Source organism: Humulus lupulus, chromosome 2 (assembly GCF_963169125.1).
Source record: "Humulus lupulus chromosome 2, drHumLupu1.1, whole genome shotgun sequence".
Taxonomy (NCBI): domain Eukaryota; kingdom Viridiplantae; phylum Streptophyta; class Magnoliopsida; order Rosales; family Cannabaceae; genus Humulus; species Humulus lupulus.
This window is the reverse complement of record NC_084794.1, coordinates 244072784-244087017: the sequence shown is the minus strand read 5'-3', so window position 1 is coordinate 244087017 and position 14234 is coordinate 244072784. Positions and strand designations below refer to the sequence as shown.

General features: G+C 34.5%; 2 protein-coding genes and 1 pseudogene across 2 annotated transcripts; 2 read left to right on the top strand and 1 right to left on the bottom strand.

The window, feature by feature from the left end:
- Positions 1–756: 756 nt before the first annotated feature.
- Positions 757–3015, top strand: LOC133819146 (perakine reductase-like; annotated as a pseudogene).
- A 791-nt stretch (positions 3016–3806) lies between these two features.
- LOC133819145 (early light-induced protein 1, chloroplastic-like) lies at positions 3807–4922 on the top strand. The gene is made up of 3 exons (XM_062252319.1): positions 3807–4123; positions 4233–4322; positions 4457–4922. Exons 1-3 carry the CDS (start codon positions 3959–3961, stop codon positions 4799–4801), a joined length of 600 nt encoding a protein of 199 aa, XP_062108303.1. The 5' UTR covers positions 3807–3958; the 3' UTR covers positions 4802–4922.
- A 116-nt stretch (positions 4923–5038) lies between these two features.
- Positions 5039–12844, bottom strand: LOC133819144 (uncharacterized). Its single transcript, XM_062252318.1, has 18 exons — positions 12333–12844; positions 10859–11098; positions 10455–10518; positions 10234–10363; positions 10014–10152; positions 9439–9687; positions 9257–9341; positions 8654–8756; positions 8310–8435; positions 8115–8228; positions 7271–7389; positions 7055–7142; positions 6846–6938; positions 6679–6768; positions 6240–6359; positions 6041–6132; positions 5724–5781; positions 5039–5611 (listed from the first exon to the last, which is right to left on the bottom strand). The coding sequence occupies exons 1-18, from the start codon at positions 12520–12522 to the stop codon at positions 5534–5536; spliced, it is 2178 nt and encodes a 725-aa protein (XP_062108302.1). The 5' UTR covers positions 12523–12844; the 3' UTR covers positions 5039–5533.
- Between the last annotated feature and the right edge of the window lie 1390 nt (positions 12845–14234).

Below are 14234 nucleotides of genomic sequence, written 5' to 3'. Positions count from 1 at the left end.
AGGGCTAAGATTAAATGAACCAAACAGCGACAAAAGGTTGACAAGACAACTGTCACAGTACTCGAAATCTAAAATGACGCCTATAGCAAACAGACACGTGTCCTACACTCGAGTGGGTAGGTGGGCACGTTTTCCCACAACAGAAGTAGAAAATCCCCTACTGTGCGCGTCAGAAGTGACATCATATACGAGCAGGGGTTGGGGGAAAATGTTGTGCCCTAAAAATACGAGCTCAATCGTCTTGTTCGGGGTACAGCTGGCTAGCAATAAATGAAGGTTATTGGACTCTGAAGATGTCTTATTAAATCCAAACTAAATAGCTTGAGGTTACGTCACTGAGTTTGGCTATTTAGAGATCCTCTAGATCGCCTCAGATGTGTGTGATAGAGACCAAGTAACACAACTTCCAAATCGCCCTCATTAGGCTTCGAGCATCATTTGGGTTAGATCGCCCAAGCGTATATCCTCTAGTTCGAGGAACACATTCAGTTCACATCAAGCTTGTGAAGCACATAAAAATGAATCCCTACAGAACTTGGAGATTGATATGCACAATTAATATTTGTAACATTTTATCTAATAAATGTTCGATATAAAAGGAATGAGCATATTTAAGGAATTTATTTATTTAGGAAGTTAGCTAACAAAAAAGTATCTTAATATAAAACTGTTATTAATAAGTATGCACTGAGAAAAAGAAAAAGAAAACTATGGAAAAGCAGTATTTATGAGTAAAAGAGTCTTCATCTTCATCTAAATCTTCTCTTTTGTTTCTTGAAAATAGAGATGAAGTCTCAAATCCAGATTCCAAGAGTGACCCTGGGCAGTCAAGGATTGGAGGTAGGCTTATTTTTCTTCTTCTTCTTCTTCTTCCCCAACCCATTTTTCTATGTATACATGTAATGTAATCGGATGTGCAATCAAAGTCTGCTTGTTACAGTACTAGTGATTATAAAACCATGAGCAAAACCCAGAGAAATTTAGTTCTGAAATCAAGAGTAGCACTAATATCTGTCCAGAGAGCTATTATATGTAACATAATCAATTGTACATGTACGAATACAAATTTAACCATTTTATGCTGACTTAGCCTATGAAGTGTTCGATATATTGTGATGTTAACTGACTTTTGATCGATTCCTTCTTGGAAGTACTGAGGCTTTTGTAAAATCTTTTCACTTGTCAGTTTAACTGTACTTTCTTCTTAACCTTGGAAAAAGGCTGAAGTTTGAAATTGAACTCAGAAAAAGGATAGAGTAAAGTTTGGAGAAAAATGGTACAATAACTGATTTGATTATTACTAAACAAACAACAGCCATCAGCCTTTATTTTGATGGGTAATTTATAGGTCTCAGCATTGGGTTTTGGGTGTGGAGGACTCTCTGGAATATTAAACGCCCCTCTGCCTCATGAAGCCGGATGTAACATTATAAAGGAGGATTACAATAGAGGTATAACCTTCTTTGACACGGCTGATATTTACGGCAATAAACATCACAACGAGATCATGATTGGCAAGGTACTTTAGGTTTTTTTTTCGAATTTTTAAAGGGAACTTAGATAGCAGTGTTTTGAAAGTCGTACTTAACATAATTTCAGGCTCTAAAGCAGCTCCCAAGAGAGAAAATCCAGTTAGCAACCAAATTTGGTGTAATTGTATCAGAGAATTTTCAATTTGAGGTAAAGGGTACCCCTGAATATGTGAGGGAATGCTGCGAAGCTAGTCTTAAGAGGCTGGAAGTTGAGTACATTGATCTGTATTATCAGCATCGTGTGGATACTTCAGTGCCAATAGAAGATACAGTAAGGAATTAGTCCAAAAGTAACAAAAGACTGGATTTTTGTAAATCAAATATGCAGCATAATGGTCTTTCTGAGACTAAACTTAAAAAGTCTAAAGTTGATTTGTTTTGAAATGCTTTGTTATGATAGATGGGAGAGCTGAAGAAGCTCGTAGAGGAAGGAAAAATCAAGTACATTGGGCTATCAGAGGCTAATGTTGCACAATAAGAAGAGCTCATAGAATTCATCCCATCACTGCCATACAAATGGAATACTCTTTATGGACTCGTGAAATTGAAGAGGAAATAATCCCACTTTGCCGGTTTGTTTATGATTAGCTAATTTCATTAGAACTTCCATTAGATCATTGTACCTCACCATGTTTTCGGGTCTTCTCTGCATTGACAATGAACTTGGTATTGGAATAGTGGCATACAGCCCCCTTGGTCATGGGTTCTTCGGAGGGAAAGCAGTTGTTGAGAGCTTGCCTAATGGGAGTCTCTTGGTACTTGACCACAAACACATTATCATAACAACAGTTCAAGTTTTCATATATACAAGTCACAAGTCACAACATGCTAAATTTATTCAGACATAGAATCATGCTGATATTCCTGGTACAGGCTGGTCATCCAAGGTTCACAAACAAAAATTTAGAGAAGAATAAAGTTACATATACTCAACACGCTAAGTTGGCTGCAAAACATGGCTGCACACCTCCTCAATTAGCTCTAGCATGGCTTCTTCATCAGGGCAAAGACATAGTCCCTATTCCTGGTACATAACATATAATGCATCTGCCATTTTACTCCTTTAACACATATTTTCAATAATGTATTATGATCAACAACTTGTTATGTAAACTATAATTGTTCTTTTATGTGACAAAGCAGACAAAGGTAGGTTTGTTAATTAATCTCGTGAACATGGTTTTAACAACAGTTTGTGATTGTTTTACAGGGACAACTAAAGTTGAAAATCTAGATAACAATATTGGATCTTTATCAATGAAGCTTTCAGATGACTATTTGAAAGAAATATGTAATTCTGTGCCAGCAAATGAAGTGGCTGGAGAAAGAGATGTTTCTGTTATGTCTAAATATGCCTGGAAGTTTGCAAATACTCCTAAGAAAATGTAACTGTCTTTTAAATTAAAAATCTGCAGTATGCTTAGTCCTGTTAATAAACATGTGAAATCAGAGGAGCTTTCATTTGTATCTTTTTATTCAATCATATTTTCAGGATTTTATGAAGAAAGTTATATGCTTACAAGTTCCAACAATTATGAAGTCAGGATTTTAGTTTTTCTGCTTACAAGGTGCCCCACTTGTTTCTGTGTCCTGTTACTAACCACATATTTGTTCAAGGAAAATCAACATAAACCTGGAAAGTTCGGATCTTTTCCAGAATAATGGGGACAGCTCATAGGAAGATAAAAACAGCACATGTAATGTGTAGTTTAAGAAAGAAGACAAAAAAATCCACAACATAGTTATAAAAAATTATACAAGGATTCACATCAGATTTAAATGTTAAATAAGTTAATTATGATGCAAGGATTCACATCAGTTATACACACGACAACACTAAATGCCTGAAATTATTTATGGTAATCATTTATTGCAGGCTATATCAGTCTAGTTTTGGAAGTTAATTACTTATCTTCAACATAACATAATCATAATCATGATCATCTTTAATCTTCTACTTTAAACAATTGTTTTCTATTGAGTTTCAAACCTTTCACGTAACGATTTCATGTGAGATAAATTATCTTTTTTCATCTAGAATGTTCCACTGCCACTTGACCTAACACCCCACTAGTGTAATAAAAAGGTCGAGTCATTTATGGCCTCAAAACCCCTCAAACTTGGCACTGGTGAATTTAGGAGCCACGTCTCTCCAGAACCCACGTGAAGCGTGACCCATCTAACTCCGGGGAAATCTTATCACAGACGTGGAGCCAAAATATCCATCACTTTCTTTCCACTCTTTTTCTATATAAAGCCTCCCAACCCCCACCAACTTAGTACTACTCAAAATTACAAAGAGAAATTAAGCTTCCTACGTCGTTTACTTCAACGATTCGTATACATTATTATACAACACTAGCTATTTGTAGATTTTGCTGTAAATTTTCTGTGCTCTGAACTTTAGTACTTTAGAGTAAATTAAAATGGCCGGATCAGCCACCATGCAGTCCGTTGTGGCTAGCTCACTTACATATGCTGCTACCAAAAATAGAATCGGTAGCCACTTTCGTCCAACTACTGTAGATTTTCCTAGGATGTACAGGAATAATACCCATTTGACCATGAGAGTTGTTAGATGCATGGCCGAGGTACGTATGTCGATGCATACACATAAGTTTTTACACATGAATATAATTTATATATATATAAACATATTTATATGTCTTAACATGTTTGCGTTTTGTTAATATATTTCAGGATGGTCAAAAGGAGCCGTTAACGCCTATTACAGAGTCAACGCCACCACAACCAAAGCCAGCGTCGCCCTCTCCCCCTCCAAAGCCTAAGGTAGCTTAGTATTCAACTACGCTACAGCTACTATTCTTTTTATATACATGTACATATACATACATGTGTAGTGTTTTTGTCACTTTGTTTGATCTTAAAAGGCTGTCTTTTTTATTTTTGGGTTGGCAATACAGGTGAGCACGAGTTTCACAGACGTGTTGGCATTCAGTGGTCCAGCACCAGAAAGGATCAATGGTAGGTTAGCAATGGTTGGGTTCATGGCTGCAATGGCAGTGGAGCTATCGAAGGGTCAAGATGTATTTGCTCAGATAAGCAACGGTGGTATGTCGTGGTTCGTGGGAACTAGTATAGTCCTCACATTGGCTTCACTAATTCCTCTGTTCAAAGGGGTCAGTGTGGAGTCCAAGTCCAGTGGGCTTATGACCTCCAACGCTGAGCTTTGGAACGGGCGGTTCGCCATGTTAGGCTTGGTTGCACTGGCCTTCACTGAATACGTCAAGGGCGGGACCCTTATCTAAGCACTTTTCGCTTTTCGTTTTTGGCTTGGAAGCATTTGTTAACGCAAAAATGATGTAAAGCTTCTTATGTAATTCCAAAAATTAGCAATAAATCATTAAACACCTACTATTTATCATATAACTTGCCTTAAAACTTTTTTTTTGTCAACATTGAAAAAGTTACAATCTTCTTTTTCTTTTAAAGAGATTATGGCTTGCCTAACGAGTGGGAACCTATAATAAAGTTAAAAATTTGAACACACTTCACCTTCTAGATTAGTCCTCAACGGAAAAAAAAATATATATGTACAATAAAGTCAAGTGAACCTTTCAATACAGATAAAAGAAAAAAATAAATAAATAAACATTCTATTGAATTCATCTAACCTGTCACTCTTGCTGCTTTCCATAGTACGTACCATGTAGATGTTTCCTTCTACCGCAATTGCTTAATTCGTCCAACTATTTTGTACTCGCAAAGACCGAAGCACTTACAATTAATGCTGGATTTGAGGTTGCAAAACTTGATTTCTCTCTACGAAACTATATTATAACAATGGAATTTGAGAATTCGCGCTCGTCTCTTATTTAATACATTCAAAATATATCATCAAGATTGAGAGAGGCATCATATATGAGCAGAAAAGAATGATAAGAATACAACTTTCTACTACTTTTTTTTAATGTATATACATATTCACGATTCACCATGAAGCAACATCTTTCTTCCTTCCTTTCTTTCTACAGAGATGCCTAGGCATCTAAGAAAACCGCTCGCTCTGACTCGCTGTTGACATCACTACTTGGAGCCATTCCATAGTTGCTTTGTCTCTGCAAGTGATTAAGAGAAGTTTCTTATGAGATTATGGTCAATGAAATTAACAAATTAGTGAACTTCAATTACTGCTGATTCTAATTTCTTAACAGCAATCCAGGTACTTACTTCCTCCAGTGGATCAGCTAGAAACAAGTTTATGACTTCATGATTGAAATCTAGTGCACTGGAAGGACATACAATGAAATAAAATAGGAGCTGAATTAGATTTATAAAATGTGAAATAATGATATAAAAGTGAAAAGAATAGAATATCCAGATATGTCAGGTTGTGTGGACCTTAAATTATTTTGTAGTGATCATTATTTTGATGAAAAGTTATACGCTAAGCTGAGAATTATTACATATTTCGAATAGAAACTAATATATTACTTCCATCTCTTTTTAATTTTCATTTTCGGAAGGAAAAGGACCATAAAGAATACCCCCGAGATAGAACTAGCTGCCACACATAGGGAATAAAGAACTCCTCTGGACGACTCTCTTGTTCGTACGTGAAGCGAAGTTGAGTGAACATCTGATAAAATAGGATTGTCAAGATTTTAACAAAAAAACAAGAATAGAAAGCAAAGCAAAGCATTTTTAAATATAGACTAAAACCCTTATTGTACACTCCTTTCTTACCTTCATCCCTTCACCACGCCAAGATCGACAGTTCACAATTATAACTTGGAGGACTTTCTCTACTGACAATTCTCCATCAATTGTCTGGGCATCCATGCGACTATTGAAAAAATCCAGTACCTGCAAAGACAAAAGGGTTGTGAGAACTATAAGCACTGCTACTCACCCGGAGGACGAGTAGCATCCCCAAGCAGATGTGGCTGAATAGCCACTTTTTATTGGTTTTTGTTAAAACAAAAAAATCTGACATGTAATTTAATTTATTTTATCATCCAATGGTGGAATTCCATATCAGTTCAGGATGGGAATTCCACCATGATTAATAGCATTTTTGAAGAACTTTAGCATAACATTATGATACCGAAAGAGAACTTAGACAGGTATGTCAATTTAGCATTTCAACTGAAAAATTATAATGTCTAAAATATACGAGACATACGGTATAGATGTTTTCAAGGAGCTCATTGAAGCGAGGGTGAGTTTTGAAAGGCTGGAAAACCTCCTGCCTGTGCATTATTGCATATACTACCTGCACATTATATAAATAAAATAACTCAGAAAACATAAAAGGCGACCACATGAATTCTTTCTGAGCACTAGGTTTACCTCAGGATTTCGTGGCAAGGCATAAGTCAAAATTGCATTCAATATTTCAAGGACAAGTCTCAGAAAGTCTGTATATATATGCATCTCTGTTGACTGCCAAGAAGAAATATCAATCTTAGCAACAACAAAAACATGTTTTTTCCATCAGTGTTATAAGATTATCTATTTCACAATCATATATACAGGGTTATATGGTCTACAGTAATCACCGTATCATCTGCAAGGCCATTTTCTTCTATTGAGCTCCCTTTCACTAAATGCCCGTTATTACCTCGTAGCTCAGCCAATTTGTTATACCTATGTCAAACATCATGCCAAAATGCATAATTCAGTAAAATTATACCACATAAAATATGATCTAGAATTACTATAAACATACTAAAGGATTAGTAAAATACAAAAATCTTCTTTAGAACAAGACATACTTCCGTGATAGCATATCGAAAAGGCTGACCAGCCTTTGTGATGCATATGAACTCAAGCGGTGTACATGAGGTGCCATGTTTGCCAAAGTAGCTAAACAAGTAGTATGGAGATAAACATCCTGTTCAATTCATCAGAAGAAAAATGAAAAAAAATTGGAAAGTTGCAAAAACACAATTGGAATACCTCGGCAACACATTACTAAATCTATGAAAACACAAGTTTACATCATGTTACAAATCATCAATATGTACAGCAGAAAAGAATTATCTTTATTCTAAGATATCAATGGATTAAATTTGTTGACACTGTCATTAACACACAAAAAATAGCATATTTTGTGGGCAAATTAAATGGATTAGTGAGGGAATTTTTGGTCGTCTTTGGGAGAAAGGAGCCTCATGAATTAATTCGTTTACTGTACAGTTCTGACTTCTGAGTTTTGGTCCAAGACCAGCCTGAATATTTGTGAATGCAGAGAAAGTTCAGTGATTTTCTCCTGGTGATTTGTTAGAAGGTTGCCCAGTATCCTATAGAAAACTTCATCAGGTATGTGTAAGCTTCAAAAAATTAAAACTTGTGGAGGCAAGAGTGACTTCCAATCAGGTAAGTTTTACTCAACCAAAACTCTTGACATGGCTAATTGATATCAATTTGGTATCTACTCTCATACACTGATATCTACAACATGACTATATAAACTTGTAGGGAATCTCACAAGCATCAGTTTAGTATAGACTACAAAGGTGTTGTTAATTTTATCTCAAGTTACATGGCAGTCTGCTATTGAACCTTATAAGAAATCTGGCATACTATATGAAAGAATGTGGATATTTCAAGCCTTACCCGCAGCTTCGATAGGTTATACTGCACAGTCCTTATCAAGATAATAACCATCAAGGAACCAAGAGATGTCTGATGGAGTAAGCGTTCCTTATACCAGGGAACACTAGGAAGTATCTGTCGATGAACAAAACTTATTATCATGATCCTTATCTCAAAAGGCATACATCAGGAAACAATTAGCAGAGGTAGTCATACCAATTTGTGAATGCTTGCATTAAATGAAGAATCTTGACTGAGCATGAGAAGTATAATCAGCAACATGTAAATTTGATTTGAGGACCTCTTTGGAGCATTGTATAAAGCTTCCAGAACAGGCATCAACTGTCAATTTCATCACAGAAACCCATTTCAGATTTAGCCAGTGTTACGGCCAAGCCAGAGTAACTAGCTACATGCATAAAACTATGAAGTGTACCAAATATTAGGCGATGGAAAGTGTAAGAGTTGCAAAATTTTCTCAAAACGTTTGCAGTTATGGAAATGTCAAATTCTTCATTATTTATTTATTTATTCCAAGGCAAATATTAGTTGTTGCATACCAATGTATCCAAATCAGTTCGCACCAAAACATATTCCAGAAAGTCAGAGTTGCCTTGTAGTAATGAGTAAAGCAACAGTACAGCTGCCTCATCTGCCAAGCACCTGCAAAGGAAGAACCAACCAAACAAAGTTACCAAAGTAGCAAGTGATTTGGTAACCTAGAAATCATCTGAAATCACTTAATACTTTTTCCAGACAAAAAGGAAAAATACACTAGGTTAACTGTGCACTCCAAGCACTGCTAAAAAAGATTCTACTTATTTATGTTCTACATTTGGATTTAGTTGCTATTATAATATATACAATAGCTTAATTAGTCTTTTTTTCAAACATATTCAATCAATGGTGGGGTAATATTTTTGGGAATCATACATGGAACATGAGGTAAGAAATTTACACAAGTCATTATCAACACTGCAGTATATAGCTTTATTTTCAGGAACAAGAAAATTTTCAATGAAAGATTTTGCTACTCCAGTCAAAGATAAATAGAAGCAGCCAAGAATCAAAATTATTTCATATATTTCTTCACATTAAGTGTAACTTTCATTCTTATCCCCCCAAAAAACAAGGTGTAACCTTAAAGGAAAAGAAAAACTTACACTCCGAGAGTATCAAAAAGAGAAGCAAAAGGTAACCTCAAAACTGGTCCATTGAGCACATTTGTTTCTGTGTCTAGGCGGTCAACTGCAGCACCACAAGAAGAGTCACCATTAATAATCTTTATTTTATTACAAAGAAGAGGAAATAGATAATTGAGATAAATCATATATGCAAGCCATACATTCAACATCTGTTGCATTCTCAAGGGCTTTGCAGAAAGGATTGTCAGAAAAACATGTATTTTGTTTCAAATTGGAATCTGATGCAGTAGTGTCATCACTTTTGTCAGTTATAAACTCATCCCCTACTATGCATTTGCGATAATGAATGAGAATGAGTAGAATATGAAGACTGCTGTCAGCCAATGGACTTCTTGAGCCTTCACCACTTGAACTGACCAGATAATTGAATGGTAACAATACAATATTTGCTGCAAGTCAAACATATAATATAATAAAATCAGTTTACAAACTTCAAAATTTTACAAAATGTAAAAAATCTTTTGGGGTCATAGAAGAGATGTACTAGAAAAATAAATTGAGGCTTCATCTCCAGATTATCCTAAATAATGTTTTCCACGGAGATCACTTTTGTCTCTGTAGTTTCGTGCTTGAAAGCTGGAATTGCTTTGATGGCGATAAAGTATATATTAAGGTGAGTATGAAACTCTGATACAGTCTTGCATTACAGTATGACAACACCTTAAGTTTATTATAGATATTAAATAAACTAAATTTAACAATAGAAACTACATACCAGCTGCAGAACCCACTTTTTGTAGAACACCAGGCTGACTTCCCTCTGGAAATATAGAATAAGGGGCACTGTTCAAGGGAAGGCGTGTGATGTAATTGAGTATCAGCCTACGCACTACCAGTATAACTAAAGACCTTTCCTGGAGATTAAAGTAATGATGTAAGAAACAAAATAAATAAATAAATAAAATCTATGAAGCTTTACCAAAATTTCTAGTAACCTGAGTCATTGCTGCATCAATGAATGGGTTCACATCCTTCAGTCCAGGAGAAGGCCCAGAAAGAAGCTGAGTCGACATTGCAATCAGCAATAAGTTGAGCAGTTCCAAATGGAGGACATAAGTATTGGAACTTGAAAGAAACAGAGATGACAAAGAGTCAGGAAGATAGTGGCTATAATAATAATAATAATAACAATAAAACTGAATACTCCAGTACGTACCTTACATCTATGGAACTTATGAATCTAAGCACAGAATTCATAAGAAAGTCCTCGATTGTTTGTCCTGCAAAACAAGAAAAACAATGACAACAAGAAGAGTAGATGGCTAGATGCTAATCATGCCATGATGCCTTTCTAGAAGAACAGAGGAGAGGGGTTTAAAGTAAAACCCTACTACAGGAAATATGAGAAAAACATAGAAACAAGCCAATTCAGCTAACACAACAGCATGTTGCAGTTACCACTTACCAAGATCATCTCAGATTTCTAGAAGTGAGGCTAAATCCTAAAGTTTTCCAACTCAATACAGGCTAGGGAGATAATTGGTCAACAAACAAGGAAGAAAGAGAATGAAAATACATTAACCATATGCACCCAACCAGCTTTTACAGAAAGTAATATACCTTGCGTAACATCTGCTGGCTTTGCTTCATTTTCATCTAGGGAGAGATACAACTCTTCAATCCTTTCAGTTTTTGCATTTTCTATCAAGTACTTTAAAAAGATAGATGAAATGTACAATGCGTTCAGAGCTTTCCCATAAACAACAGATGGTTCAACAGGAGTTGAAAGAGACTCTTGCAAACACCATGCCAGATGGATAAGAATCTTTGCAAGATGCCTGGTATCATAGTTATTTCGCACTGCACATATAGAATGTGAAATTAAGTGACATAAATAGTAAATTACAATAGAAAACTGAATAAGCATGTTAGCTTAATTGGTTACTAGTATGTTATTTTTCAATAGTTCAAGACACAGAAACTTTTTGATTCTTTAGTAAGCATAAATTTTGGCAAATTAATAAATATAAATTATTAGTTTTTGTGTTTTTGGGCTCTTCTATCCAGATCCAGCCTCAATGTTACCACTGACACAATACACCATTACATTTTAAGTATTTGAGGAGAAAATCTATTTCCGACTACAGATTACCAAAATCTTCATGAGAGCCTAATTTCTGAAATGCAGTTGCGTTTTTGACATGCTGACCCTCTGTTTGTTACTTGGATTTTAGGAAAGGAAAAACAAAATAGTTGGATTCAACATACATTAACTATGATACCAGAGAATATGGATTAAATTAGTGTAATTTTATAAAATTTAGAAGTTCTATAAATATATTCAAAAGATAAAGAAAAAAAAAAGTCTGTTGTAGAATTTTAGAAAAATGTTTTCCTCTATCTTTTTTCTACCCTTCTCACAAAATTGTTCATTGGCAATAATATCCAAGTTCCAAACAAAGAGATTGGCCACTTGAGGTTTGTTCAAATTGTTTGGGTGGGCGGGTGAGTGTGTGAGTGGTCTGAGATTCTATTTATGTATCTTTTAAAATTAAATAAATAAGTCTTGATGGGACTGATTCCACAAAATTAAGTAACACCACCATAATTTGGCTGTGAATGTCCCTGTGTTCTTTGTGAGTATTCTACATGTAAACAAACAAAAAAAAATGCTCAAGAAAGTTTGAGGAAGCATTTAACTTCCTCCACTCCAGTTCCAAACTGTAAGACGCGTTCTAATTGCAAAGATACTACGGCTACATACATTATACCAAAAGAAAAGTTCCTAAGATTCTATCTTTCGCCACACCACCATATATTTCAAAGAGTTTTGTGTAATTCTTCATTCTAAAGGTTTTTTACATCTACAGGAAAAGTTAGTCGGTAAGTACCATGTTCAAGCACAGAGTTCTTCAATTACAAATGTTTTTCTCTTTTTCAGGCAAATTGTGATAAGAACCATAATTTCAGACTCATAATTCGTTCAACTACGTAAATTAACACCATGAAATGCGAAGATTCAACTAAAGGATCCAACAACAAGAAAAAGAAAGATGTTTCCACCCAGAAAGATAGAGCGATTAGCGAAACAAACCAAAAAGCTCGCAAGCTTGACGAACACGGTGAGGTGGCCATTGAAGATTGAGAGGGAGTTCAAGCAATTTCTGCCAGTAATCTGAGGAGACGGGGAATGACTTCTCGCCAACGAAGGTAGCGATCAGGTACTCCGCCGTGTCCTGTGGTCGTGCGCTGCTCCAGCGGGGGGTTGAAGGCACGGCCCCCATTGATTGAGGTCGTTCAACCAAATCAACTCGACTCGGTCAATGCGGTGAGTGTACTCTGATCGAAGTGGCCCGAGTCCGAGGGATCTAAAAGGAGTCGCGCTTGATTCACGTGAACGGCATTACATATCAAAAGCTAGAAAGCGAGAGAGATCATAAGGTTGGATCGGCTGGGTTCAATGGAGATCGATACTGCACTAAACTCCGTGAAGCACACCAACGGAGATAGAGAGAGAAATAGAAATGGAGCGAGAAAGACAGAGCTTCGCAGAGAAGTTTTTTAGAGCAAAGTTTAGAGAGAGAAAAATGATACAGATTTAGGAGTGTTTTAGCCTTTGGGTTTTTTAGAAGGAATATACGTCATTGCAAAGTTCCATTGACCATTTTGTCCTTTTCCTTCTCTTTAAAGCTTTGTTAAAACCTTTATTTTCGTAATTAAATTCGTCATTTTATTTAACACCATTATTTTTTTAGTCTAACTCGAAGCCTTTATTACAATGAAAACAAAATATATTCAGGGTTTTGCGATTACTTCTAGAAATATATATATATATATTAAAATTGGACAAAAAAAAAACCCATTATGTAAATTAATAATTAAGGATGTGATTAAGTAAAGGCGAGTTTATTTTAAAAGGTGGAGTCTCTCTATTAATATAGGTAGTTTCTAGCCAATTTGCAAACTTTGACTCTTCTTACCCACCAAAACGAAACTATCAATGTGTGTATATTCCTCTTGGAGTCACCAAAAAAATATATCAAATGGTGTAACAAATATACTATGTTATGTTATGATATGTATACACAATTTTAAACTCAATAACATGGTATATAGATTCCATATTAATGTAATTAGTTAGAAAAAATATATATTTTATGTTACCATATTAGTACTCATAATCAATAACATCAGACATTAACTATATCTTTATATCTTATAATTGTAATTAGTGAAAATATAAAATTTGTTATTGTCATTCTTTTTATAATTCTTTATAAATTAATTTTTTAAATAAGATGTTGAGTGTATTTAATAAAATTAGGTGTAAGCAACATAATATACACGTTTGTCTAGTTTTATTTAAAAAAAACTACTAATTATTTTTATTCAGTTCTTATGTTTGTCATGTAAATTTTAAATAAATAAATAATATTATATATATAAAAGAATGACATAAACATATTAAAAAAGAAAAATTAACTTAAAACATTGTTTATATTTTTTTTAAAATAATATGATAATTTTTTAGATCACAAACAATCATATTTAAGGCACAAAGCATTCATGATATTATTCAAATCACACATCAATAATTGGAGAAGAAACTTATTTATTCTTGATAGAAGATAATCATTAAATATCTAGTTTTGTATTAAATATTATTATAATAAGGGTTTTTTTTCAGCTGCAGTCTCAATTCTTTACACTTAGGTCCCAAAAGTTGATTTTGTATCAGTTAGGTCTCAACATTTTCAAATCGTATCATTTAGACTCCTAAATGTTTTTTTTATTTCTTTTTTCTTTTAAAATATATAAAAAAAATACAAAAATAAATGGTGAATCACTCTTAAAATATTTATACATTTAATTTATGAAAATAACAAACATAACATGAGAAAAAAATATTTTCATGACATTTTTAATAATACATAATATTTTTTAAATTAAATATTCGATTCTTCAACCAACCATTATTGCCCTACTCCCATGGATG